Consider the following 27,587-nt stretch of genomic DNA (forward strand, 5'->3'; position numbering starts at 1 on the left):
TGCATTGGGGAGGGGCTGGGGTTTGCACAGGGTAAACTGGGGAGGGGTAAACAGTGGGGTAGGCAGAGAACACTGGGGAGGAGGGGCATTGGGGGAGCAGGTTAGTGGGGGTGCATTGGGGAGGGGGAGTTGCACAGGGCTCATTGGCAGGAGTCGATGGGGTGCATTGAGGCGAGGGTGCATTGGGGGAGAGGGTTCATGGGGGAGCACTGGGTTCAGTTGTGAGGGGGGGTGTTGAATGACCATTTGGGGAGGGGATGGCATTGAACAGGATGAATTGGCGGGGGGCTTTTTGGGGGAGGGGATGGGTTTGCATTGGAGGTGAGGCTAGTGGGGGTGAACTGGGGAGTTTATTGGGGGAATTGGGGAAGGGGCTAGTGGGGTCAATTGGGTTCACATGAAGGAGTTGCAGGACCATTGGGGAGGGGAGGGGGGTTGTACAGGGTGCATTGAGGGGTTATTGGTGGAAGGGATGGGGTTGCACTGGAGGTGAGGTTAGTGGGGAGGTACTGGGGTCACATCAGGGAGTTAAGGACTATTGGGGAGGGGAGGGGGGCTGCAGGGCATGCACTGGGGAGGAGGTGCACTGGGGGGGTGTTATTAGGGGCAGGGTGTACTAGGTTCAGCAGGGGATGGGGAGGGGGGTTGAAGGACCATTGGGAACTTTACCAGAACCAACAGCTCCCCTCTCCTGGGTCTATTTAAGGTAGGCAACCCAGGCTCAGCAGGAGCCAGCCAATCAGCAGCTTCAATTGTCCCCTGGGAGGCAGGATGAGTGAGAGCCACACCCACCTTGGGGTGGGTGGAGCTGTCACTGGCCCCCCCCATGGACGAAATGGATGAACCAATGGCTAGGTGCGGGAGGTGTGGTCATGCAGATTAAACTCAGTGTATGAGCAAATGGCAGCATCCATGGGCGTGACTGTGCAAATAAGCATGTGTAAATGAACCACTGGCTGGGAAGGGGAGGTGGTCATGCAATTAAAACAAGGGGGGTGGAGCCAAGCATTAAATTTAGGGGCGTGGCTATATAAATAAAACAGGGCAGGGGCGATAGCAGGCGAGCCAATGGGTTGGCTGAGGGCGTGACTATGCAGATAAGGCAGGACGAGAAACTCAATGGGCTACAATGAGGTGGGGGGGGCTATGCAAATTTAGTAGGGTCGGGCAACCAATGGGTTGATCTGAAGGCGTAGCTATGCAGATAAAACAGTGCGGGGGAACCAATTGATCGGGTCAAGGGCGTGGCTATGCAGAGGAGGCAGGGCGGAGAAGCCGATGGCTTGCGTACGTGTGGGGGGGTCTATGCAGATGAGGCCGGGCAGGCGAGCCAATGGCTGTGCTGGGGGGGGTCTATGCAGATGAGGCCGGGCAGGCGAGCCAATGGCTGTGCTGGGGGTGGTGGTTATGCAGATGAGGCCGGGCAGGCCAGCCAATGGCTGTGCTGGGGGTGGTGGCTATGCAGATGAGGCGGTGACAGCGCGGAGCTGCAGCCGGCGGAGCGGGTCGGCTGCGCTGGCCGGGGCCGCAGGGGCAGCAGCGGGAGCCCAGCCGGGGGGATGATCCGGGCGTTCTCCTTCCCCGTGAGCCCGGAGCGGGGCCGGCTCCGGGGCTGGTTGGAGGGGAGCCTGGCCGGGCTCTGCGAGCTCCATCTGCTCCGGGAGCGGCAGGCGCGCCGGGTGCGGCAGGCGCTGCGCCTCGGGACCGAGCCCGCCGAGCAGGCGGCGGCCGGGGAGACCGAGCCGGGCAGCGCTGCGGAGCCGGCCCCCGAGGAGCAGCTGGTGAGTCCCGGCCGGGGCCCCGAGCGCCTGTGGGGACGGGTCCGGAGAGCGGGGGCGGCGGGGCCGGGACTCGTTGGGCACAGTGGGGCTAATTCCGGGGGGCTGTGCCCGGCCTCCCCATAGCTGCTTCGGTGTATGGGGCTGTTCTGGGGAGCCCCAGCTGTGCGGGGGGGCTGGTGTGGGGGCAGCCCCCCGCTGTGTGGGGTGTATGGGGCTGTTATGGGGTGTGGGGGGACCCCCAGCTGTGCAGTGGGGGGTGTATGGGGCTGTTATGGGGTGTGGGGGGACCCCCAGCTGTGCAGTGGGGGGGTGTATAGGGCTGTTATGGGGTGTGGGGGGACCCCCAGCTGTGCAGTGGGGGGTGTACAGGGCTGTTATGGGGGCATGGGGGGGTCTATGGGGCTGTTCTGAGTGGTTGTGGGGGGAGCCCCTAGCTGCGTATTGTGGAGGTCTCTGGGGGTGTTGGAGCCCCTAGCCCCGCAGTTTTAGAGTTTTCTGGGAGCAGGGGGGCCCCTGTTTCCTGGGGCAGGTGAGCAGGAGGCTTCCCCTCCCCTTCCTTTGTGTCTTTAACTTTCATTGAAACATCTCAGACCTCCGGCCTCTGGGAGCCCCTGGGCCCGGCCTGTTGCCTGACTCAAGTTGATGGCACCACCATGTCCGAGGTTACGTTGTCCTCTGCCCTGCGGTTGGACTCTGTTGATCTGAGAGTGTTTTCTCTATGGCGGTGTGGTTAGAGCAGGGGGCCTGGGAGCCAGGACTCCTGGCTTCTATCCCTAGCTTTGGGAGGGGAGTGGGGTCAGTGGTTAGAGCAGGAGACTGGGAGTCAGGCCTCAAGGGCTCTGCTCCCAACAGGAGCAACCCAGGGCCAGCCTTTCTTCCTGATCTGGATGGGCTTGCAGTTTAAGAACTGCTTTTGGAACACGAATCCGGTAAGCAACAAAGTAGCGAATTATTGCGGGACCGTGAGGCGTTAGTTGGTAGATCTTCCACTATGTATAATAGAAACTGGGCTTTCAGTGTCGGGGTTTTCCTGAGAGCTAGAGAAACTGTAAACCCTATATATGATGAAAACCACTTCAAGTCAGGGCGTGTGGCAGGACCCCCAGCACCTCTAGTTCCAACACCTATGTTCTCCTGAGCAGCACAAAATTAACTTGTGGAATTCCCTGCCACAGGATGTTACCAATGCACAGTGCTTGGGTAGGAGGTGGAAAAAAGTTAAGATTGTTTTTAAGACAAAAACTCACCCTCATGCTTCGGAGCTGATCACTGGCTGATGGTCAGGAAGGCACCCAATCCGAGTGCATAGTTAAGTCCATCCTCCAGGCCATCCAGGAGAGAATGACAGGTTTCAGAGTAACAGCCGTGTTAGTTAGGAGAGAATGTGGCTCTAGACTGGCCCATTGGTCTGCTCTGGTGCAGCAAGGAAGGGGGTGGTGGGGACACTGCACTCAACAGACCATTGATCATTTCTGCTTTGGCATCTTCAGAAACAGAATTCAGTCTGCGCTCAGCCCCAATGCTAATGCGGGGGAAGGGCTGTCTTGCCATTGACAAATTAGACTAAGCACCTATTGTCTTCTCCTCCACGTGCGGGTGGAAGGGAAAGATCCTGCAGGCTGTGTGGGTGTGCTGGCATAAGGCAGCTAGAGGGAGGCTGGAGATGGCAGGTGAGGTGTCCCTCTGAGGTCTGACTGGTCTTTAGTCCTGCCATAGCTGGGGCGCCAACTGGGGATCGGGGGGTCCCATTGTGCTGAGCACTATGCGGACAAGCCATAGAGAGTCCCTGCCCCAAAGACCTTACAGTGCAGGGCCGGATCCCGAGCTGGGGTAAATTGGGTGTAACTCCATTGGAGTCAGTGGGGCCAGATCCCCAGCTGGCGTACATCAAGCTTTGCTCACTGACTTCATTGTAGTACTATGGAAAGTCCTCTGGGGCGCAGGGTGTCTGTCTGTCTGTCAGTCAGAGCTTGTCAGCTCCTCTGGTGCAATCCTCCCCCATCTCATCCTCAGCCCGCTCAAAGGGAAAAGCAGGTGGGGTGGGAGTCAAAAGGATGGGGGGGGTGTCATTCACAAAACATGCAATTGTCCGGTCATCGTTGGAAGTGGCAGGTTCCTCCATCACCCCAACATCACTGTGCCGGAGTCAGCTAGGACTTCGGTTGTGTGGCGAGATCCCTTGCAGTGGTGTCTTAGCCAGGGAGGGGCTGGGGTTGCGGTGAGCTTCCTCAGTGCAGTGTCCTAGCTGGGAAGGGGTCAGCGGTGTGGTGAGCATCCTCACGGTGGTGTCCTGCCTCTCAGAGCTCAGCCTGTAGCTGTGAGTGCTGGGTGGGGCAGGTCTCTCTCTGGCCTGAGGAGACCATATCTGGGGGAGAGGAATGGGGCAGGCTGCCTTTCCCTGGTGTATGGGGCAGGTGTCATAGAATCATACAATATCGGGGTTGGAAGGGACCTCAGGAGGTATCTAGTCCAACCCCCTGCTCAAAGCAGGACCAATCCCCAATTAAATCATCCCAGCCAGGGCTTTGTCAAGCCGGGCCTTAAAAACCTCTAAGGAAGGAGATTCTACCACCTCCCTAGGTAACCCATTCCAGTGCTTCACCACCCTCCTAGTGAAAAAGTTTTTCCTAATATCCAACCTAAACCTCCCCCACTGCAACTTGAGACCATTACTCCTTGTTCTGTCATCAGCTACCACTGAGAACAGTCTAGATCCATCCTCTTTGGAACCCCCTTTCAGATAGGGTCTGTCCCACCTCTGAGCTGGCTCTAACCTAAGACCCTGCAGTACCAAACCAAACTGTCCTCAGCGACATCTGGAGTGGGGTCGGGGGAAGTTGTGTGGATCTTGTCACTTTGTGTAATAAGCTGCTCACAAGCCCTGGGCAAAGGTGTCTGTTGGGTATGTGGAACCAGCTTATCTCTTGGAAAGTGACTGCTAAGGCTATTCTCACTGGAGTCCTTCCCTGGGTGCATCTCTGCCCCTCCCTGTCTCAGCAGGACGGACAGATGGACGACATTGTTGTCCTGTGCTCCAGACTGCTGCCCATGCCGGGGGAGTTAGAGTAGTCAAGGTCATGCTCCAGGGCAAGAGCTGGTCCCTGGAGCAGGGTCAGGAAGGGGATTCCTCACCTGCCCCTGCAGTGCATTCAGCCAGGAGGATGGTTGATTCTGAAGCGTTGGATGTTGACTGGTGCTGGTGGCAGGGTGCTGGGCTGAAGTGATGTAGCAAATATCTTCGTCTCCAGCCCCATGCTCTAGTGTTGCTTAGCATTGCTGCAGCAGGGGCAGCTACAGGACCTGAGTGACTTGGTGAGCTTCCTCCTAGTAGTGACCTGGGTGGATTCTACATATAGGGGAAATAGAGGCACAGCACAGACAGATCACCCAGCAAATCTGTGTCAGAGCCAGGAAGAGAACCCAGGACTCGAGGCACCAAATGCTTCTGCTGTAACCACTAAACCCCACTCCCTTCTCAGAGCTGGGGGTAGAACCCAGGAGTCCTGGCTCTCAGGCCCCCTGTTCTAACCACTAGATCCCACTCCCCTCCCAGAGCTGGGGTAGAACCCAGGAGTCCTGATTTTCCCCTCCCTCTTGCAAGGTGCTTTGTATTTTCAGTGCCCTGGATGTGCTATCTTGCTGATTTCACTGCTTGGCCTGTGCAGCCATCTCTGACCAGGTATCGCTTGGACCCCTAAAAGTCTTGTTCTGGAGGCTGGCATTACTGGTCCCTTCTGCTGCTGCCAGGGCTATGGGGTTCCTGCCTGGCCTGGTACATCACAGCTGCCCATCCCGCCCCCCCTTTCAGCTCCAGCTTTGCCAGCTATTTACTGATTTAATAAAAAGATTTTGCTCTTTCTCTGCCCCCCCCTTAATTAAATCGACTTCACGTTTGCGGATCCGCTGTCAAAAAGCCTGGCAGCGTCTTCCAGCAGGGGATTAATGGGGCGAGCAGCCAGCAGCCAATGAGAGGCGCCTGCTTTGCATAGTGATGAGATTCTCTGGTGGGGCGGGGGTGAGCTGGTCTGGAAGCTGTTCCTTGGACCTTGCGTTGAGGAAAGGCGGCGGGGAGTGGGTGGGTGCGGCCCCGGGGACGAGGCTGCAGTCAGATCAGGATGCTGAGCGCTGGGTGAATTCTTCCCACCGTTGACACAAGCTGCATGCCTTGGTGCTGATAACACCGCTCCAGCGGTGGGATAATGGGCCGACGAGTCCTGCTGTCACCCCAAGACTGTCTGGGCTCCGGTGGAGGGACTGGGGGGGAATGAGTCAGCCGGAGAACAGGCTGCCTGGACTTCTGTGTCCTCCTTACACCTCTCCGCCCCTCCCATCTTGACTGTATGTCAGTGGCGTGGTGAGCTGCCACCGAGCAGTGCCAGCTAGACCCCAAGGCCAGGGCAAAGCAATCCAGAGTGTTGGCGCAACCTCACATGGGGCACTTCCTTGGCCCCGCCCCTGTGCCATGACTCCGCCCCCTCTTGTGTTGGGCAGGGGTCACGCATTCAACCATCCTATTTCTCTCCCCCCATTTCTTTGGTCTTTATCTTCTGGCTGGGCTGGGGTCCCTTCCCGAGATGGGGAGGCTCCTTTCTCCCTCAGAGAAGGTTGGGAGTTTTTTCAATTAAATGTCCCCCCCGTTCCCCCCCACACACTGGGAAACGTCAGTGCGTCGAAACCCAAATATTTTGGTGGGAAAGTTTTTTTTGTTGTTTAGACAAATTTCCTGATTTATTTATTTTTGGGTGGGGAGGAAGGGGTTAGGAATTGTCACTACCTCCCTGTCGTCACGTTTTCCAAAATGAGAAAATCCAGGTTTGTTTTTGTTTTTTTTGGGGGGGGGGTAAAAGGGAAATTTGAAGTTTAATTTGTAGAGGGGGGAAAAGTAAACAAGGCAGATAAGAATAAAAAAGGTTTCAATCAACACAAAACCCTTCAGCTGGACCCAGTCGTTGTCTTCTTCTTCTTCCACTTCTTTTTGGATTGCTGGTTGGTGAAAATTTTCAGACTTTTGACTTTTCTTCCCAATTCGGGACAGGAAAAATATACAATTCTCAGGGGATGGGCAATCTGTGCAGCTGTGCTGGCCCTCCCCTCCCACCCCCCATATGTGTGTGTGTGTAGGGGAGGGGAGCTTCTGACACCATCGCAGATTGGTGTGGTGAGCTTCCTCAGGGAGGTGCCCTGGCTGATGGAAGTTAGGACACCCCCCTTTCCCCGGGTGTGGTGAACTTCCTCAGGGAAGTGCCAGTGGCTAGCATTGCCAGTGTCTTTAGCTCTGGCCTGGCCATTCCCGGCTGGCTTGGGTCTCAGTGACAGGCCGTCCGGCATGCGCTCTGGCAGGCCTCATCGGTCCCCTGCCTTCCAGCTGGAGCTGGGGCATGTGGGAGTCTCCCCGGTGGTGGTGGGGAAACACGTGAGTCGTCTGGAATGGGCCGGCGGCCGGCGCTCTGAGGTCGGCTCATGCCTGAGACATGACGGTGCGCGAGGCTGCGGCTTGGCGTCCGGAGCGGCCCCGGTTTAGGGTTTCCTTGGGAGAGATGCTCAGACAAAGCAAAGCCCAGCCACGCGTCCCCGGCTGCAGCGTCCATCCCCCCACCCCAAACACACCACCCCACTGGCTATGGCTGGGCCTGCCTTTCCGCTAGGAGTCTGATTTCTCCTCTCTGCTCCTCACTTCTTCAAAGGCAAAAGCCGTTGGCAGCTCACAATTGAGGCTGGGGGCCAGGAGGCGGGGCGGTGGTGGGATCCTTCAGCAAAATGCTACCTCTCCCTGGGCCTCGCTCGCCCCGTCAGTAAAACAGGGGTAATGATCCTGCCCAGACGGTGCAGCACCGTGCGGTGGGGCGGGGGGGTGCGATCTTGGGTGGGGAGGCTGCAGAATCGAAGCAAAAGCTGCTGCAAAGGGAGTAGCTGCAAGATCCCGGAAGGGGCGGGGGTGAGCCCCTGGCTACAGAGGGGGAACGGAGCTTGGACTTTAAATCAGTGGGATGGGGGAGGGCTGAGAGTTGTCTGCATGATGCAGGGCTGGTGGCAGCCGACAGCTGCATGGTCAGGGGGCCTGGCGGTGGCTGCTGGGGGCAGACTGGGCCCCTTGGCTGGGCTGGCTGGAGCTGTTTCGCTCTGCCTGCCCTCCCCCCCCAGCCCCATTCCTGGCCGCTGAGGGGTGCTGAAGGGATGCAAGGGGGCAGGCTCCTGCCTGGTGAGCAGCCTCCCTTCCCCCACTGGTCCCTCCTGCACCTTATCTCTGCTTTATTACTTATGGGCCATAACCGCTGGGCTGGGGGGGCTGTGCCGAAAGGAGCTAAACTCCGGCCTGGACTGTCGCAGAGGGAGGGACCGAGCTGTAGCTAGTGGGATGGATGGGGCAGGGAAGCTGCTGGTGCCAGGGCGGGCCCCATTACGTAAGGGATCCTCCTCTGTATCTCACCCCAATGGAGACTCCATTATTCCCCCAGACCCAGGGAGCCCTCGAGACAGACCCTGCTGTCCACCCTCAGTAAGCCCCCTCCCAACTGACCTTTGCACAGACCCCCAACACACCCTCTCCTCCTGGGAGCCCCTGCCCTATCTGACCCCAAAGCAGACCCTCTTACCCCCTCCCCGCCTCAGTCACTGCGTGTCTGGGCAGCGCCCGGCCCGACGGGGCCCTGATCTCGCTCACTGCGTGTCTGGGCAGCGCCCGGCATGATGGGACCCCGATCTCGGTCACTGTGTGTCTGGGCAGCGCCCGGCCCGATGGGACCCTGATCTCAGACAAGGAAACACAAGAAAGAAGAAGAAAAATGCAGCCAACATGGAAACCCCAAAGTAGCGACATAAGTTGCGTCACCCAGCCAGGAGAGCTTCTTATGTCGTCTTGGACCAGTCACAATGACCTTGGCTGCCCTTCTCAGCTGGGGAAGCATATTCAAGGGCTGCCCCCCAGTCTGGTCCTCTCCAGCGCAGTCCGTGCCCGTCTCGTGTCCTGTGAGTCGCGATCACACATGGAACTTCTGTCTAGCTAGGTCCGTGAATGGTCCCCATCACCGCGGCAACTGTGCAAAACCATCACCATGGTAACTGAGCACCTGACCTTCATAGCACCCCATTTTACAGATGGGCAAGTGCTGCACCTCAGTTTCCCCAGGGTCACACAGGGAGCGTCTGTGACAGAGCCTGGACTTGAACCTTTGTCTCTTGCTGTCTTAACCACGAGGCCAACCTTGTTACCAGAAACATTGTTGCCTTGAGACGGGAGGGTGTGTAGCAGGCCCAGATGGAAGGAGGAGAGCTTGTGAACTCTGAGTAGATGCTTAAAAAAAATCTTTGTATAAGGGCAGGGGTCTGCTCTGGTGCCGTTGGCCAAAAATCTACCCCACCCCTGTGCTGTGCACTCTTCCCCCCCCCCCCCAGAGGTGGCTGCATTCAATTGCTGCTGCTGGGTGTGCGTGCACAGCTTGTGAAAAGATCTGAGATCCGCTAGGGAAACAGTGTAACAATATCCGAGCATTGCCGTCTTCTGGATACACTTGGGACAGCTCTGATGAGTGTCATAAGCCCTGTACTGCTAACACCTACCTCATGGGAGATTCTCCTTCAGCCCAGGTGGGCTTTTGTGGCAGGAGGCGCTGGGTTCTATCCTTGGTGGTGGTGGGAAGTTCTGAGCTACCACAGACCTTCCTCCAGATTGTCATTCTTGAGCGTGTCAGTGGCTTGCTGGAAAGATTACCATGCCGTGCTGCGCAGCTGATTGTGGTTTCAGTTCAGGTGGAGGCATTAGCAGCTGTTAAATGCCGTAGGAACAAAAGAATCTGCTTTTATGCAAATATCCCTTGTAATTAAGAAGGCGAGGGAAAAAAAAAACTACCGAGGGGGCGGAAAGCCACAGAGAAGATGCTGAATGCACAGCCAGGGATGTTGCTAAGTATAGCAGTGGCTAAATCATCCATGGCATAACTCCTGTGAGAATCAATGGTGTAACAGCTCAGTAAGGTTTCCAAAAGTCGTTTAGAGCCCGGCTTCAAGTGCAAATCCCTCTAAGGTCTTCCATAGCCTAACAGGGGAAAATCATTTCTTGGCATATAAACCACACACACCTCTATGGAGAGAAATATACATGTATTCAGATTTTATCACGTGCCCTGGACCAGGACTACTTAGAGAATAGGGCACACAACGGCATTTGGTATTGAAGAAAAGTATGCAACCCCTAATGCTCACCTGATCAGAGAAATTTCCCCCTCTCCATATATATATATTTCCCCATATCTAGCTAATTAAAGAAATTCAGTCGTGGAACTGCCAATTAGAAACCTAGCCTGTTTCTACCAAGATCCCTTCCACACCTCCAAAGTGACGCGTCTCTTCAAGAATGGATGATTTTCTAAAAGACCTGCTCGAGTTCAAACAGGAATTAATTTGAGGTTATCCAGGAGGTCACAACCACATGATCACAATGGTCCCTTCTGGATCCTAGAAATGCTCATTCAAGACTCCATCAAATTAAACCAACCTGGATTTTTGTTCTGGGAAAGGATGTTGTGTTTCCCCCCACATCGAGATAGGAATCAGTACCAGCCCCAAATTAATGGTCATTTGCAACTTGGTTTTGGAAGCGTAGAAGATGAGAAATTTTGTCCTACGTCAAAATCGGTGGTTTAATTTTAACCCCCCAAACAAAATTGTAATTCTTTTCCTTGTTGGTGAAGCGAAAGCTTTGCAGGAATTAAATGTTGCTATGGGAGCACCTGGGTTTTTTTTAACAAGCTCTTGTTCTAACGATTTAAACCTCATTCCAGAAATTAGGGTTGGGAAATAATCTAGGGGAATTAGATGCTTTTGGAATTCACATGCCTAACTCCCTTAGGAAATTTCAGTCTTATACATAGTGTGGGATGCTTCATTGTCCACTCCCCTACACCAGGGCAGAGTTGGTGCCCAAGAATCTAAAGCCACTGATGGCCCAGGGGATTTAGGCACCTCACCTGGTCAGGCCCTTTTGTAAAATCCTGCTCCGTGCCCCTCTGCATCTTGAGGCATCTGTTTCCCTTTGTAAGCCTGGCCCTCTGTGCCCACGGCAGGTGTGGGGATGAAGTACTTATAAGCAACAGGAAGTTTATTTAAGTTCTTTTCTGTTTTAAAATCATTTAATGCTTGCCACTTGCATGGTGCTTTTCAGCCACCTGGTGCAAAGTGGGTTAGTATTATGGCCCCACCCCCTGGTTTACAGAAGGGAAACTGAGGCACGGAGAGAGGAAAGCAACTCCTTCAAGGCATCAGTGGCAGAGCTGGGGAGAGAACCTAGGGGTCCTGACTCCCAGCCCTGCTGCTTTAAGCACTAGGCCCAACTCCCCTCCCACAGAAGGGATAGAACCCAGGGGTCCCGACGCCCAGCCTTCTCTGCTCTAATCACTAGGCCCCACTCTCCTCTCAGAGCTGGGAATAGAACCCAGGGGTCCTGGTTTCCAATTGTCCTGGCTCTAACCACTCTCTCACGCAACCGGGAATAAAACCCAGGAATCCTGAATGCTGGTGCAAAATGTTGTCCCTATGGGTCATGTGTTTCTCTCTGTTGGGTGTTTTTTACACACGTGTGTGTGCAACGTACGTCTCCAACCTTTGTTCCTTTTTTTTTTTTTTTTTTAAATACAGCCTCCCCGTTTCTCCAGTCGGGAAAGCAGCCCTGACTGTCCAAGAGGAATTTTCCTGCGGAGAAATGGGAGCTATGCTTCCATCCAATAGACTTTTATGGTCTGTCCTCTCTCTCCTCTTGCCAGTGGGGGGAGGGAGGAGGAGGAGAATGCTGAGCAGCGGCTTCTTTAAGGGAATGCCAGAGCAAGACAGAGAGAACCGATACAAAGCTCAAGCTTATTATAGCCTGCAATCCCCTTGGCGGCTGCTGGCTATCAGGATCCGGTGTGCTGAAGGAGCCCTCTGCAACGGGGAGGAGAGCAATCTGCTCTGAACTGCACCCCAGGGACCGGTAGTAACTAGCTGCTTAGTACAGCAGCTCAGTGAGGCTGGAGTTTTGGGCCGGTGCAGTTTGTGCTTTGGCCTGCCCTGCTACCCGCCCTGTGCCAGAGGCCGTGTGGCCTAGTGGCTAAAACACTGGCCTGTGACGCAGGAGAGCTGGGTTCGCTTCCTGGCTCAGCCACTGGGTGGCTGGCTGGCGGTGCCTCAGTTTCCCTAGCTGTAAAATGGGGGTTGTGATCCTGCCCTCCTCTGTAAAGCCCTTTGAGATTTCATGGTGACGAGCGAGGCTTCCCCCCTGCTCCCCATTCAGCTGTGGGGTGGTGCCAGCCCCAAAACTCATGTGTCAGCTTCCCCTCCAGAATCATGAGATGGCCCGATGCTATCAGCAGACTTTCCCAAATAATGGGGTGGGGGGTTCTCTCCATTTGCCTTCTGGAGCCTTTAGGGGGTCCCATTTTCTAGCTCTGTCTCCCCTACCACAAGCCCTGCAGACACAGATCTGGGGTAGGTCAAAGCACAGTCTGCCACAGTTAGTGCATGGCAGGCTATGGCCAGGTAGATTCACGCTCCAGCTTGCCATGTGCTAACAGTTCATCTAAACAAGCCCTTACTTCATTAAGGAAAAAAAAACGGAAGCAGATGTTCTCCCATGACTCCGGGAGCTGGGTCTTGAAGTGCAAGAATTGCCAACATTGGATTATTATTTATCACCGTATATCACAGTACCACCTAGTGGAGATCAGGGGCCATTGTGCCAAGCGCTGCACGGCCGCAAAGTCCCTGCACCAAAGAGCTCACAGTCTAGGCAGGAGGAGAAGCAGAGAGAAGTGATTTGCCAATGCCTCACAATCTGGGCAGAGCATGAAATAGAGCCAGGGCACCCAGCTCCCAGTCTGGTGCCCTATACACTGAGCCATGCTGCCTCTAGCTGGTCCAACCTTTCTACCTCCTAGACTAGTCCAGTGTTGGATGTGCTAGCCAATATGGCCAGGCTGGGAGATTTACTAGCCAGAGGGCTAAACCTGCAAGCCAGGTGCTGATCTGAAATATGGGGGAGGGGGGTGTAAAAACCTAGCGAGACCAGCCCATGCCTCTGTCCTCCCACTGAGGGAGATGAGAATGGGGGCTGAGATGCTCCCCCTGTCTCTGTTCTTCTGGGTCAGCCTCTACTAGTAGGTGTAATGAATCTGAAGTCACCTCTGGCCGCTGGCTCGGTGAAGGGTGGAACTTTGAAACCTGGCAAGAAGAGAGAGAGAGAGAAACCCCTACCATGGTATCCTATGGAACTCCCTGCCACATGATATTATTAAGGCCAAGAGCATAGCAGGATTTTAAAGGAAGGGTTAGAAGTTTTCTATATAAAACAAGAATAGGAAGTTTGTTGGTAAAAGGGATATAAGCCTTCATGCTTCAGGGCATACACAAACCCACTAACCTAGGGGTCTGTCAGGAACTTCTGCTCTTGGCTGGGTATATCATTGCCCACCGGGGGTGGGGGGAGCAGGGAGGAAGGGCGGTTCTTGCACCTTCCTCTGAAGCAGCTGCTGCTGTCACAGACACAGTTCCAATGCTCAGGCCCAGCTGGTCTTAAAATGGGTGGAAACGCCCCTTGAGAATCCCTCCTCCACAAGGGGATCTCCCTAGCCAGTGTGGAGCTGGGGTAAGAGGACTTGGATCCCAGCCCCCCGACATAGGGGGTGGATAGGGGGCATTGTCAGAGCACACTGCTCTGTGGCTATTCTCTGTCCTCCAGAGGCAACAGAGTGTGAATTAGAGCAGCCCTGAGGCTGCACTAGCTAACACCGGGGGCTGGGGGAGGCCTAGAATATGCCGGGGCGGTGGGGAGCACTGTGCAGAGGGGCTTAAAACCACCTCCCACCATCATTGCCACAAACACAGGGGGTAGATAGCTGGGAATCGGGCCCCACGATACTGTGCAAGAGGAGGTGCTGGTCCAATCCGGCCCAGCAGATCCTAGTGCCTGTGGGGCATGCAGATTAGAGACTCGCACGGCGTTGGAGCCACCATCCATTTGCTGTCCTAGCCACACATCCAGAGCCTGGCCCTTGGCTCTGCGGGATGCTGGGTTGCTGCACTGAGTTTACTTAAAACTGAATTCTACGGTTTAACCCTTTTTTAACCTTGTCCTGAGCCGTGAAAGGCGCAGAGTTTGATCCGGCTGGATTCAGCCTAGCCCTGGTGCTCAGAAGTCACGGGATCTGTTGGTACTTTTCCATTTCTGGTTGCTGCGATCTCTGCTTTAGCTCCGCTGCGTCCACCTCCCTGCTTATGGCTGTTAGCTGGACGATAACGGCTCTGCCGAGGTCTGGCTTGTGTCTTTGTCTCCTTGTTGCTCCAACATCTAAACATGTGTTTGAATGCAGCCAAAGGCAAGATTGTGTGTCTAGGAGCAAAGAATGCAACTAGAGGGGGGACTGTAGTCTGGAAAGCACTGGTTCCGAAACAGACGGAGGGGTCACGGTGGCTGTTGCCAGGCACGTTTATACTGCACACTAAGTCCAGGCTCTGACTCCAGTTTAAGCCCAGTTACCCCCCCACCCCTTGTGTCCACACACAAATTACTCTGTCTTGGGTCAGCAAGCACTCACTGAGGACCCTGCTAGTGGGGTGCATCAGAGCCCCGCTCCTGGTGTGACTCAGGCCTGAGCCCTGTCATTTTGCAGTGTGGACACAGAGACGGGCTGCAGACCATGTAGTGCAGTGTGGACGTGTTAGCATGGGTGAGAGACCCCAGCCCAGCACTTATAAGTGGAGTGGACGCTCAAGCACGGGCTTCGAAAGGCCGAGTCCACATGCTGGGTTCCACATACCCAGGTTAGCAATGCAGTGTAGACGCACCTGTCAATCCCATCCTCAACCTGACAAACCGTCTGAGCATCCATTTCAAGTGCAAGGCCCTGATTGGCTGGCATTGGAGTAGGGCCTTTAACCTGGTTTGCTGAATCCCCAGCGACAGCCCTGACCACTGGGCTACCCAATCTCTTTCTTTTTGGCCCAGTGGCTAGTTAATGACTTCTACAAAGGGGTGAGACTGAGGCTGATTCTCCAGCCAGGTGCTCCTCAGGGAAATGGCAGACACCGGTTCAATTCCCTGGGCTGGCCCATGCCTGGTTCTCATTCTAGTTCTCAGCTGAAGAACTAAACAATCCATGTTTAGTTTTAAAGGGACGGAGTGGAGAGTAATGGTTAGAGCAGGATGGGGCAGGGAGTCTCAGGACCCTTGGGTTCTGTTCCTAGCTCTGGTGGGGTTTAGTGGGTCAGAGCAGGGGGCTGGGGGTCAGGACGCCTGGTTCTATTCCTGCTCTAGGAGGGGTGTGGGGTGCAGGGGGTTAGAACAAGGGTGGCTGGGAGTTAGGACTCCTGAGTTCCATTCTGTGCTCTGCCATTCCCTCTCTGATCTTAGGTAAGTCAGTATGCCTCAGTTTCCCCATTTGTAAAACAGGGATACTGCTCAGCAGGTGGGGCTGGGAATCTGGACTCCTGGGTTCTATTAATTAGAATGGCCATATTGGGTCAGACCAAGGGTCCTCTTAGCCCAGTAGCCTGTCTTCTGACAGTGGCCAATGCCAGGTGCTTCAGAGGGAATGAACACACCAGGGCAATTATCAGGTGATCCATTCCCTGTTGTCCAGTCCCAGCTTCTGGTAGTTAGAGGTTTAGGGACACCCAGAGTTGTTCCTGTGACCATCTTGGCTAATAGCCATTGATGGACCTGTCCTCCAGGAACTTATCTAGTTCTTTTTTGAACCCGGTTATACTTTTGGCCTTCACAACGTCCTCTGGCAAGGAGTTCCACAGGTTGACTGTGTGCTGGATGAAGAAATATTTCCTTTTATTTGTTTTAAACCTGCTGCCTATTAATGTCATTGGGCAACTTCCTGGTTCTTGTGTGATGTGAAGGCAAATAGCGCTTCCCTCGTCACTTTCTTTATACCAGTCCTATTCCCAGAGGACTTGAACCTGGGTGTCCCATATCCCAGGAACGCGTCCTAACTCTGGGCTGTTGGCTGTTTCAGGGTGGGTCTCTCTCTCTCTCTCTCCCCTGTGGTGTTTTTGTGAGTAATTTCAAAAGGTCTCGGTTCGTTCCAGCGTGAAATAAAAACAAAACTTGAAACCTTGACATTTTTTGTGGAGGGGGATTTGTGCTTTCTGGCCAGCCCCTAGCCTTACCTCTGTATACAGCTACTGGGATAGTGTGTCCACACTCCAGACAGGAGTGGGGGAAGCTCACAGAGGGTTCAGAGGTGAGCAAGTTGAAGTCCGGAAAAGCCACCTCCCAGCAAGAGAGGGAAGGAGCTCAGTCTATTTAGCTTATTGAAAGGACACCTAAGAGGCAGCTTGGTCTGGGTGGATAAGCATCCGCGGGGGAGATCTCTGGTGTAAAGGGCTTGGTAACCTACCAGACAAGCCATTACAAGAGGCAGTGACTGGAAGCTGAAGCTAGAGAAATTCAGACTGTAAATAAGACTCAAGTTTTTAACAGGAAAAGGAACTAAGCATTGGAACAACTGACTGAGGGGCAGTGGTGGATTCTCCACCGCTTGGAGGCTTTATGCTGAAATCAGACATTTCTTTCCCGTTCTAGCTCAACCACAAGATATGGGCTAGAAGTGGGATTCTCTGGCCTAGGTAATACAGGTCGGACAGGCTGATCAGAATGATGGTTCCTTCTGGGCTGAAAATCTCTGAATCACTACAGTAGAGCACCCATCTCCGTCCCACCCCCCCTCCCGGCCCCGTCGTCACTCCCTGCAGAGCTTCTACCAATCCCACCCCAGATCTCCTCCCTTCCCTTTCTTCACAGAGCCCCGAGTACTGCTGAGATTGTCACAATTCCTCTGCCTTTCTGACTGTGGCTCCAGGGTGTCCTGTTTAAATGTATCCCCCCCATCAATGTCTGTATGTGGCTCCATTCGGTAATTTATCCCATACGCTCTCCCCGGTCCGATCTTTAATTTGGCGGGGGATAGCTCAGAGCAGTGGTGGTGTGCAGAATGAATGTGGATGAGCCCCACACCTGGTTCTCATTTGAGCTCTCTTTTGGAGAACTGAACAAGCTATGTTTAGTTTTAAAGGGGAAGGGATGGGATTTAATTGCTGGAGGAGCAGGGACAAGAGAATCAGGACTCCTGGGTTCTATTCCCAGATCTTGCAGGGGAGTGGGGTCTAGTGGATGAGAGCAGGCGGGGAGTGGGAGCCAGGACTCCTGGGTTCTATTCCTAGCTCTGCCATTGACACTCTGGTTGTAGGGAAAGTCAACATTTCCCCAATTTGTAAACCAAGGAAAGTGCAGAGTTGGGAAGCAGAAAGGGTTAATATTTATACAGTATTCTGGAGGTAGCAAGTGCCGCATACATGAATGATTATATTTGCTGCCTTGTGCTGGCAAGAGGCAAGAAGTGGAACCGATTAGAATCAGAGTGAAAACAACCCAGCTATGTTTCAGGGTTCCTGAGCGAGGTGAAATGCAGACAGGAAACCCACCGCATTAATAGGATCTCTGCAATCTCTAACCAGATCAGATTCATTTCCCGGAGGCAGGTTGTCTGATATTGCGCTGCAACTAATCTTAGCCACGAAGCCAGGAGGAAAGTAGGCTAGATTTAAATACACACCAGGTCTCTTAGAATCATAGAATCATAGAATCATAGAATATCAGGGTTGGAAGGGACCCCAGAAGGTCATCTAGTCCAACCCCCTGCTCAAAGCAGGACCAATTCCCAGTTAAATCATCCCAGCCAGGGCTTTGTCAAGCCTGACCTTAAAAACCTCTAAGGAAGGAGATTCTACCACCTCCCTAGGTAACGCATTCCAGTGTTTCACCACCCTTTTAGTGAAAAAGTTTTTCCTAATATCCAATCTAAACCTCCCCCACTGCAACTTGAATGCAGTGGTTTTTAAAAATGTAATTTCCTATGATTTTAAAAATTGGGAGGGGCGAGGATTTCACCCTGTGGAGCCATATTGACCCTTTCACACATGCGGGGTGTCATCAGGGTTGGGGTCATTTGATTCAAAGCGCAGTCCTGGTAGCAGTAGTAAGCTGTTATCTTCTATGTGGATCTGCCACTAGAGGGGGATGAGAGACACGTGTTGACTGTGGGTTTCACAGCTATTTGCTGACACCAAAATCCCTCATGACTGGTCCTCCTCCTATCCCACTCCGCTTCTCTCTCCCTCTCCCTACCTGCATCTCTTCTGTTCCCCCATCCAGCCTCCTCACCCTTCTGCATTCCAGCCTGGCAGCTGTCTCCTCTTGCATGCTGCATGGTGCCAACAGGGGGAGCACTCAGAGTGTAGGAGAGAATCTCCTTGCTCTTTGTGCTGCATCGCCCTCCCCCTTTCCCCAAGGAGCAATTTCCAGGAGTCCTACTCAGCCCCTGCAGCCCTGAGCTGGAGCATGTTCAATTGCTCTGTTGGGATGGTGCATGGGCAGTCTGGTTGGGACACAGGACAGATTCTCAGGGAGACAGCAGAAGGCACATCCCTGGCCCCTCTGCCAGATTTCAAGTCCCTGCCCCAAAGCATGGAGGCGCTAGAGCTTCTCAACCGAATGGTTGGAAGAAAAAAAAATTATTTTTTGGAAGCATGGGCAAAGCGCTATATTTCCCCCTAACTTTGTTCTCAAAAACAGCTGACCTGTTTTACCTGAAACTTTCCAGAAAAATTCAGCTGGAGGCTGACACCCAGCAGGGAAAATTTCAACCTGAATAGCTAAAGTTATAAGTAACCGAAAACAGGCTCTTATAATGGAAACTGTCAGACAACCTTAATAATTGACATCGCTATTTGGGCTGCCGATAACACACCCATTCAAATCACAGATCCAGTGCTTCTTGCCGTTGTGTCCCAGGATGTATCTTTCAGCTCCATCCTTTACCAGAGGCTGATCGTGGCTGCTGGCAGTTGGATTGGGATTGGTTTTTCAAACCCATTTGTGTGTGTGTGGATTTAGATATTTGAAATGCACCAGCACCTGATATTACAGAGCTTAGCAGGATTCCAAAAAGGATTAGCCATTTATAGGAATAATAAGAACGGTTGCGGCTACACGTGCCGGGATAAAAATTTACATGGGATATAAATCTGCCTGCCTCGGGGTATAAGCCCACTGCAAACGGATGGAGGTTGGGATAACTTCCCTCGTAGGTGGGTTAGTTGGTCACGGTCCTATCCGCAGTGCCTCGCACCTGCCCCCAAAATATCTGGAACTAGCCACGGGGAGGCAGGGTGCTGGGTAATATGGGGCATTGCTGGGATCTGGCACTTCCTAGGGGGTGATTTTAAAGTCTTTTTCCGGATTAAAAATCTTTTGACCAGGAGCTCAGCTGGTGCAAATCCGTTCAGCGCTGTTTGTGCCAGTGGAGTGATGCTGACTTGAACCGGCTGAGGATCTGGTTCTGTTCATCCCAGTGTTGCTGAGCCAGCTGGGGATCTGGCCCGGTGACTCCAAGAGCGTGACACCCATTTACACCAGTTGGGGGCCTAGACCCTTAGCTGAGCTTCGTAGCTCAAAGACAATAATTTGGTTTTTATTTTGAAAGGCCCCCTTGGAAATTTTTTTTTCCACGCTGTCAGACGTTTATGGCTGGCAGTTTAACTCCCAGGGCTCCTGGGTTCCCAGCTATGGGAGGGGAGTGGGGTTTAGTGGATTGGAGTGGGTAGGAGGGGGTGGCTGGGATCCAGGACTCCTGGGTTCCATTCCTCACTCTGGGAGAGGAGCATGATTTAGTGGTTAGACTGTCAGATTGCCAACCTTCCCCCTTACGGCCTAGCTCAAAGCAGGTCTAGCTGACACAGCAGTTAAAACCCCGACGGCTGCCGGTTCGGCTGTGGGACCTGCATGGCTGGATTGTCTGAACATGGGGAAAGTGCAGCTAACACATGGGTGATGCATGCAGGTCGTTTCAGTCCTGATCCGGCACAACCATTCCATGTGTACTTAATGGGGTGCCCACACGCACCCTTATAGTAAGGTGCCCAGATACCGTGGGGATGGGCGTGGGATAGTAGGATGAAAACCTGACTAGCGCCATTGGAGGATTTGATGGGGCAGAAAGTCCGGGGGCCAAGGCCATTGAGGGCTAGGTTTTCCAACGCCCAGCATCCTCACCTGGGACCTCAGCACCCAATTCACTGAGGTCTCTAAATGGAAATTCTGGCCTGGCTTGTGGGTGCTGCCCCCTTCTGGATAGTCCATGTAACAACCACCTCACTTCAAGTCCTGCTTTTGACCCATTAATATAGCACCTGAGCACCCCACAAACTTTAACGGAAGGATCTTCACAGCATCCCTGTGAGGCAAGGCAGCTATGCCCATTGTACAAATGGGGAAACTGAGGCACAGAGAGCCTTGTGTCCAAGGTCACTCAGGGAGGCTGTGGTGGATCAAGGAAGTGAACCCCCCTCTCCTCAGTCGGAGGCTAGAGGCCCTGGCTGCTAGGCTATCCTTCCCTCTTCCTTCACCAGCCTTTCTCTTTCTCTGCTGCTAGGCTGAAGCCAAAAGACCTGAAGAAAACAAACCCTCGGGTCCCCCCAGAGTTTTACAGTGTTGTTGTTCTGGGTGGGGGGGCGGAGAGGGGGAGCTTAGTTAGGAAATTTACCATTTTTACATCCAGCCTCTTCACAAAATGGCTGGACTTCACCCATGAGCCTGACGCCCAGGGCCTCTGGGAGACAGACGGTGGAAACAGAGGGGGCCGGTTAGGTGCTGGGTGGACAATACAGAGTTGAGGGTCAGGAATGGGGGGGGCATTTATCAGATGTCCCTAGAGCAGCAGGATAAATCCCTGATTTAGAATGTCACTCGTGAAGTGGGGGGGGGGAGGACATGGGCTGAATTTATGGAGTAGGGGGGTGGATCTGGGCTGGGCTGGGAATACCCCCCCCCATGGCCCCTTTGTCTGCAGCCCCCTGCACTGTAATGTATTAATCGACGTTGCCGTTGTAGTAGGAATAATTTATTTCCTCCGGCGCTGACCGGGTGTCGCCCCCCCTTTCCCCAGGAGCCGTGATAAATGAACCCACCCCCCGCCCCAATCTCTGAGCCAGGCAGAGGGGAAGGCATCCAGATGTGAAGCAGAGATAGCGGGGATGCGCCGGGGGAGGCCTGTGTGTGTACGTGTCCCCAGTGCAGGGCTGGGGAGCTCTCCCCTCCCCATTGGGATGGCAAGGAAATGGGGTCTGTGTTGGAGGGGTGGAGGAGATTTTTCCTTTCTCTGCTTCTCCCCTCTCGTTCCTTCTCTCGTTTGTTTCTCTCCTTTTTTCTTCCTGTTGTGTTTTCTGTCTGTCTATCCCCACGTAACCCCATCTGTCCGTCCGTCCCAACACACCTCTCCTTTTCCCTCTCCCTCCCTCTTGTTCGATTTTGTCCGTCCTGTTCTTTTTCTCCTCCCCTGTCTTTTCCTTCTCTCTCACTCTTCTCTCCTGGCGCAGGAGAGCCGGTTAGAAATCTCACCGGAACCGACGGGCAGCGGACTGATTACACCTTTTACGAACTGACTTATAGCCAGGACGCTGTTCGGTTGACTTGGGGTGTTAAGAGTTTGCGTGAACTTGGGGGTGCTGATGCTTTAGGGATTCAAGTTTAATGTCCGCCGGGTGTGTTGTGCTTTGTTTTATCCCTGTCTCGGTATTTTAGAACATTTTTTAAAAGTTTTAATGAAATTTGATGTGAATAAAGGTGTTTTTCATGACATCGTCTCTCCTTTACTCTTCTCATTCTTTCCCCCCTTTTGTTCTCTTCTCTCCTTTGTTCCCTCTTCTCTTTCTCTCTCCTTGTTTTTCCTCACTCTCTTCTCTTCTTTTTCTCCTTCCCTTGTTCTCTCTCCTCCTTTTTCTCCTCTCATTTTCCCTCTTTTCTCTCCTCCTTTTCCTCCTTTCTCTTCCTCTCCTTCTCTTGTTTTGCCCCCGCATCCTGACTGGCTCTGGCCCCGTCAGAACACCCCCCACCCTTGTGCCCACCCCGGCTCCTTGGAGTTCAGGAAGCTTCCCCCCACCTCCATTGGGCCCGGGAGCTTTGGGATCTGGCTGCCTCCTGCTTTCCTGACCTTATAGGGGCAGGGTAGAGGCCAGCACAGTTTCCAAAGAGCCTGGGGCCCATCCCCTGGCTCCTTGGGCCTTGTTTCCCTGGGCGGCTGCACACCCCAGATGTGGGGGTGGGGATTGGGGTATCCCAATGCAGTGGGACAGGTGGTGGCTGTTTCCCCTCCCCCTCCAGCCCTGGAGCTGTCAGCTCCCCCACTTCCCCGGGGTGAGGATGTTCCCCCCCCTTTTTGTCTCCAGCAGAGTTTGAGCGACAGCCCCAAATGGGTCTCATTGTCTCCCCCCACCCATCTGTCTGGAGGTCAGAGGTCACCCAGCAGACCCTACCCCACCCCCCATGTGGGCTGTCTGCAGCACATCCCCCTCCCACCATGATACCCCCCTCGGGGTGCAAAGTTCAACTGAATGTAAACATGAGGGGTGCACTTAGGGGCTAGCTGACCCCCCCCCAACTATCTACCACTGATGGGGTTTGAGCCTTGATTTTTGGGAGGGGGCTGAGGGGGTGATGTGCAGCAGTGGCTTCTGGGTGGGGGGCACTGTTGGGGGGGGTAGTTCAACCCCCCCAAATGGGGAGGCTTGGAAGGCCCCTGTTGCTGGAGTATCAATCCCTCACTAACGTCCTGCCCCTCTCGGTTTCCTTTCCAGGATGCGCTGCCCGGGCTGATGTGGGAACTGGAGCAGCAAGTGGGGGGGCTGCGGCTGCACCCCGAAAAGGCCTGCGGGGAGGCGGCCGAGATGGACAGCTGGCCCAGCTCGGGTAGGAACCCCGGTGGTGTGATATGGGGGTGTGTGTCTCAGACTGGGGGAGAGATGCAGCTGATTCTCACCCCCGGTTATCCCTGCAGGGAAGTGGGACCCCAAAACTGCTTCTCACACCCCAGATTCCAAGCTGAGACCTGCCCAGGGAACGGGCCGGCTGGTGCCCCGTGGGCTGCTCCCATCCCCCCCAACAGTCTCTGTCACCTGCCTCCCCCTTCCCTGCCCCTCAGCTGATGGTTGCCTCTTCCCCTACCCCCAGCTGACGGCTGCCCCCCTCCACGTCCATCTCTGCCCCCCAGCTCAGGGCTGCCTCTTCCTATCCCCCATCCCTGCCCCCCCCCTCAATTGGTGGCTGTCCCACAAATCTGTCCCAGCTGCCCCCCAGCTCACAGCTGCCATCTCTTGCAGGTTTCTACGAGGGTGCCTCTTCCGCCGTGGCCTCAGACTCGCCGGCCTCCTGCTTCGGGGACTCTTCCGGCTTCCCCTCCATCTCCGGCTCCTGCTCCCGCATCGGCCAGGCCGAGTCACGTGGCAGCTACGCCAGCGAGCGCCCCAAGTCCGTGGGTGAGCGGCTGCCCGGCTCCTGAGAGACCAGCGTGGGGCTGGGGGTCGCCTGGCTGATCTGGTGGGCAGAGGGAGGGATACCGGGCCGGACGGAGCCGTGGGTCCGGTCCTGGGGGATACCGGGCCGGACGGGGCCGGTGGTCGGGTCCTGGGGGATACCGGGCCGGACGGGCTGTCAAGGACCGTCTGGCCATGGCTGAAGAGAGTTGGGGGGTGGTGAAAGGGGCAGGCCTGTCTCTGGGGTTGCCTTCGTCCCTATGGGAGCGAAGGGGGCCTGAGCACTGCCCCCCTCCAGCTGGAGCCGCCCTTTGTGGGTCTGTCTCTCAGTCCGTATCTCTCTGTCCCGCAGGCGAGATGGGCAGCAGTGGCAAAGATGGGGCCGGGCGGGGCATGGTTCCCCGCTCCTACTCGGCCCCCTACTCCAGCTGTCAGGACTACCCCTCCGAGCCGCCCCCGCGCCTCCCACCCCGGGACAGCCTGGACCCCTTCCTGTACCCCAGTCCCCTTCACGCTGTGGCCATGCAGAACCCACTGCTCCGCGGCCGCCTCTACGATGCCGCCCCCTTCTCACCGGGCCTGGCCTATGGGGCGGAGCAGGCTCGGGGGCTGGAGGAGTTCGCGGGGCAGGAGATGCCCTGTTATCCCGAGGCCACTCACTGCCACAAGGTGGAGAGCTACATCTCGCGGCTGATCCGCCGACGCAGCCAGCTGGCGCGGGGTGGCAAGCCCCGGACTAGCCTCAACGCCGAGCCGCCCGCCAAGGCAGTGGCCCGCCAGAACAGCCTCTGCAAGAGGCCCTCAGAGCTGCTGGCCCCCCAGGCGGAGCGCAAGCACCCCCCAGCCATGGAGCGGGGCAGCAGCACCCCCTCGCCCTGCGGCTACGAGGGCGGGGCCGGCGTGGCCGCCCGGATCTGGTCGTCTTGGGACGCCGCGGCCGAGAGGACGCTGGCCGGCAAGGGGGCCCCCGAAGGCTACGCCCCGCCGCACTCCAGCCTCAAGAAGCCCCCCAAGCTGCAAGCACTTGCCCACCTCCGGCCTGCCCTGTCGGTGGATCACTACGAGGAGGGGCCGGGCGAGGACGGTGCCCATGCCAGGAACGGCCAGGAACCCGCTCCCTATGAGGAGAGGGGGGGCCGCCCCCCGCTGGCCTGCACCGAGGACGGGGCCTGCCAGATGGTGAAGGCCCAGTACATCCCAGCCCAGCAGCCGCCCCGCGCCCAGCAGGCCCACCGAGGCGCCAAAAAGAAGCCCCCTCCCCTCACCAAGGGGCGCTCGGTGGAGCTGTCACCAGAGCGGGCCCCGGTGACGCCCAGGGAGAGACCTCGGGCAGCGGCGATGCCCAAGAAGTGCCGCTTCACCGAGGAAGGGGGGGAAGCACCAGGGGGGCGCCGGGCTAGCGCCAGGAAAGGCTCCCCCCGGGGCAAGAAGGCGGCGCGCTCTCAGTCGGAGAACAGCCTCCTGAACAAGCCGGGCGCCTCGGGCACCAAGTACCACACGGTGGAGCGGGACGAGGTGGTGCTCAAGCCGTCCCGGCAGCGTCGCCCCCACCCCGGCGCCGCCGGCTACCGGAAGTGGCGCTCGACGGCAGAGATCTGCCAGGAGGAGGCGGGCGCCGGGGAGCCGCGGCGGAGCCGGCGGGCGGGGCGGAGCGGGCCAGGCGCCCCCTCGCCCCCCCGCAATGTGCTGTACGGTTACGCCGGGAGCGACTCGGAGTGCTCGGGCGGGCGGGGCGGTGGGGCGCGGCGGGCGCCCGTGTGCCGGCTGGAGGAGGGGCTGGCCTACGGCGACAGCGAGTCCAGCCTGAGCGAGGGCGGCTCGCCCGCCTTCAGCACCGGCTCCAGCGACACGGACGAGAGCAGCGGGCTGGTCTGGCCCCAGCAGCTTTCGCCGCAGCTGGTCGCCAGCGCGGGGCCCGGCCAGGCCGGTGGGCGGCCCAAGGTTTTCGTCAAGATCAAGGCCTCCCACGCCCTCAAGAAGAAAATTATGCGCTTCCGCTCGGGTTCCCTGAAAGTGATGACGACGGTGTGAGATCCTGGGCTTGGAGGGGGGGGGTCTAATCCCCCTCGTCACCTCCTGCAGCCTGGGGGTGCCCCTGACCCACCCCCTCTCCAGCCTCCTCTACCCCCCCAACCAACTCTGCCCCATACTGCCCTGGCCTGGGGCAGCCTAACCCATTCCCGGTCTATGTCCCCTGCCTGGTGGTGGCCCCAACAAACCCTGCCCCATACTCCCCTCGCTTGGGAGTATTCCCTGACCCATACCCCCTCCAGCTTGATCCACCGCACTCCATACACCCTGGCCTTTTGTGGGGGGCTTGACTCTCACCCCCCCATCTACCTTCCCAATCTGGGAGTGTCCCTTTCCCAACCTGATCCAAGCCCTCCAGGGTAATCCAGCCCACCCCCACCCCCAGCCTGGGAATGTCGCTTGACCTAAACCCCAGCCTGATCTACACCCTGACCTGCCTTAGCCTGGGGATTCCCCTCGACCCCCTGACCCACCCTGGATCCATGCACCCCCAGCCTGGTGGGCCCCCTCACCTCACACCCCCCACTCCTACTTACCTTGGGAGGGGCATGTCATCCCTCCATCCCTCCCAGCTTTGGGACCCCTCTGATCTCCTTTCCCACTGGTCTAGTTCTCCTCCCAGGGTTGCCAATTTTGGTTAGACCTATTCTTGGAGGTTTAATCACATGACATCATCTTTAATTAAAAATTCATCTTTAATTCCTGGAGAGTCCAGGACAATCCTGGAGGGGTGGCAACCCTGTCTCTTCCCCCTTTGCCGTACTACCAGATCCTCCTCCCCAAACCCTTCCCTGCCCGGCCCCCTGATGCAAACCTCAGGCCAGAAGCTGGTAGGTTCAAGCACCCAGGTTTAATTTTTAGCAGAGGTGCAAGATGCCCCCCCCTGCCCCCCACCAGTCTGCAAGGCCAGGGGGATGCCATGACGGGGCAGGGGGCACTGGCTGCTGGGGGTCAGTGGGTTACATTGCGGCTGGGGAGCAGGTACTAAAATTAATTGGGGAGGGAATTGGGTGGGGGAGCTGCAGTCTGCCCTGGCACCATTGTGCGTGAGCGCTCGCTTCCTGGTGCATGACGCCTCCCAAGTGAGCTGCATACGAGACCCCCGCTTGGCACTGGGGAAACCCTGGTGCTGGGACGCTAGTGGTAAAATCCTGATGCCGAGCGGCCTCGGAGACACTAACGGTGAAAGTGGGGCACTGGTGCAACCATGGGCCCTGGGGGTGACGCCCCCTGCATGGGGGGGGGGGAGCTGCCTTTGGGGCGCTGGTGAGGCGGTTGTGATGCTGATGCGATCGTGTCTGAATGGATGAGCTCTTCGGGTCCGTTAATGGTGACGCTGTGGGCACTAGTGAGCGCGTGCCAACACCCTGGCGGCTGGCACCGAGCCGGTTCATCGCCTTGCAGATTTTGTGGACTGCTGAGATCTGGGCCCAACCAGGCTAACGGCAGCTTCTGGGTTAGGATGGGCCTGTGTCTTTCCTTGCACCCGTGGATCGTGCCCCAGGGCTTCGGCGTGCCGGATTAAAGGTGCAGAGATCTCAGGGTGGTGGCACTCCCATCCTCTCCCTTTGGGAGTCTATGCCTGGGGGCACGGACTCTGGCTACCTCCCACCCCCCCGCACACATGCTCCCACCGCAGCAGCTCATCAGATACTCTAGGAGCCCCTGATGAGCGTGGTGGGGGCAGGACAGCATTGTGGTCTCAGGGGCATGAGATACAGGGGCCTTTTCCCTCCAGCTCCTCAGTTCCAGTCCAGCCCAGCTGGGTAACGTGGCCCCCTCTCCCCGTCTGCAATCAATTTGTTGGGTCTCTGCTCACAGTGGGAGACACCATGAGCCTGGGCGGTGCTCACCCCCTCCCCCACCCCCCGTGACAGGGGTCCCTCTCGGGCAGGGCTGAGACTGGCTCAGGGTAGCATTTGGGGTGCAGGGGTGAGTTCCCCCTGCCCGGGGTTGTGCCCACTCTGGGGCTAGACCGGGAAGGATCCCTCTCCAAGGGTCTCCATCCGGCCCCATCACAGCAGCAGTTAAAATCCCCCTCCCCGGTTATGTGGGTTTCATCTCTCTGCCAGGGCCGGTTACTAAGGAGATCCAGCCTGTTCCTGAGCGCTACCCTGAAATAGACACCCATGCCCGCTACACAGATAATTAACTTGCCAACAGGAGCCCAGCTTGTGTTAGTCCCCTGCCGCAGACCCCTGCCCCCCGGCTGGGCCAGCACTTCCATGGCGCGACGTTCACTGTGTCGCATGCTGTTTAAATGAACGTATTTATTATTCTGATTTTGTATCGTAACTCCTCTGGAGTCCGCGCTGTACATAGGTACCTCCCTGGAGTCTGTGGCAAACCCCCCTGCCAGTCTTGTATTTCTATATATAATTTCCCCCTCCCTGTCACCCCGTTTTTGTAAATAAAAATCTGTTATTTGTGGAAGTG

The 27,587-nt window shown here is 56.1% G+C and overlaps 1 protein-coding gene across 1 annotated transcript; it reads left to right on the forward strand.

Moving 5' to 3' along the window:
* The first annotated feature begins 1,524 nt into the window (after positions 1-1,524).
* DACT3 (dishevelled binding antagonist of beta catenin 3) lies at positions 1,525-27,587 on the forward strand. Its single transcript, XM_084612113.1, has 4 exons — positions 1,525-1,781; positions 22,446-22,557; positions 22,968-23,123; positions 23,473-27,587. The coding sequence occupies exons 1-4, from the start codon at positions 1,560-1,562 to the stop codon at positions 25,149-25,151; spliced, it is 2,169 nt and encodes a 722-aa protein (XP_084468239.1). The 5' UTR covers positions 1,525-1,559; the 3' UTR covers positions 25,152-27,587.

Source organism: Lepidochelys olivacea (genome assembly GCF_965140295.1).
Source record: "Lepidochelys olivacea isolate rLepOli2 genome assembly, chromosome: 23".
Classification (NCBI taxonomy): domain Eukaryota; kingdom Metazoa; phylum Chordata; order Testudines; family Cheloniidae; genus Lepidochelys; species Lepidochelys olivacea.

What these genes read in the sequence shown, in the direction of transcription:
- DACT3 (XM_084612113.1), top strand. Translation starts at nt 1,560, where the DNA reads ATGATCCGGGCGTTCTCCTTCCCCGTGAGCCCGGAGCGGGGCCGGCTC. An exon ending in CGGCCCCCGAGGAGCAGCTG is followed by an intron (nt 1,782 to 22,445) that starts GTGAGTCCCGGC and finishes TTTCCTTTCCAG; the next exon opens with GATGCGCTGCCCGGGCTGAT. An exon ending in CGAGCGCCCCAAGTCCGTGG is followed by an intron (nt 23,124 to 23,472) that starts GTGAGCGGCTGC and finishes TCTGTCCCGCAG; the next exon opens with GCGAGATGGGCAGCAGTGGC.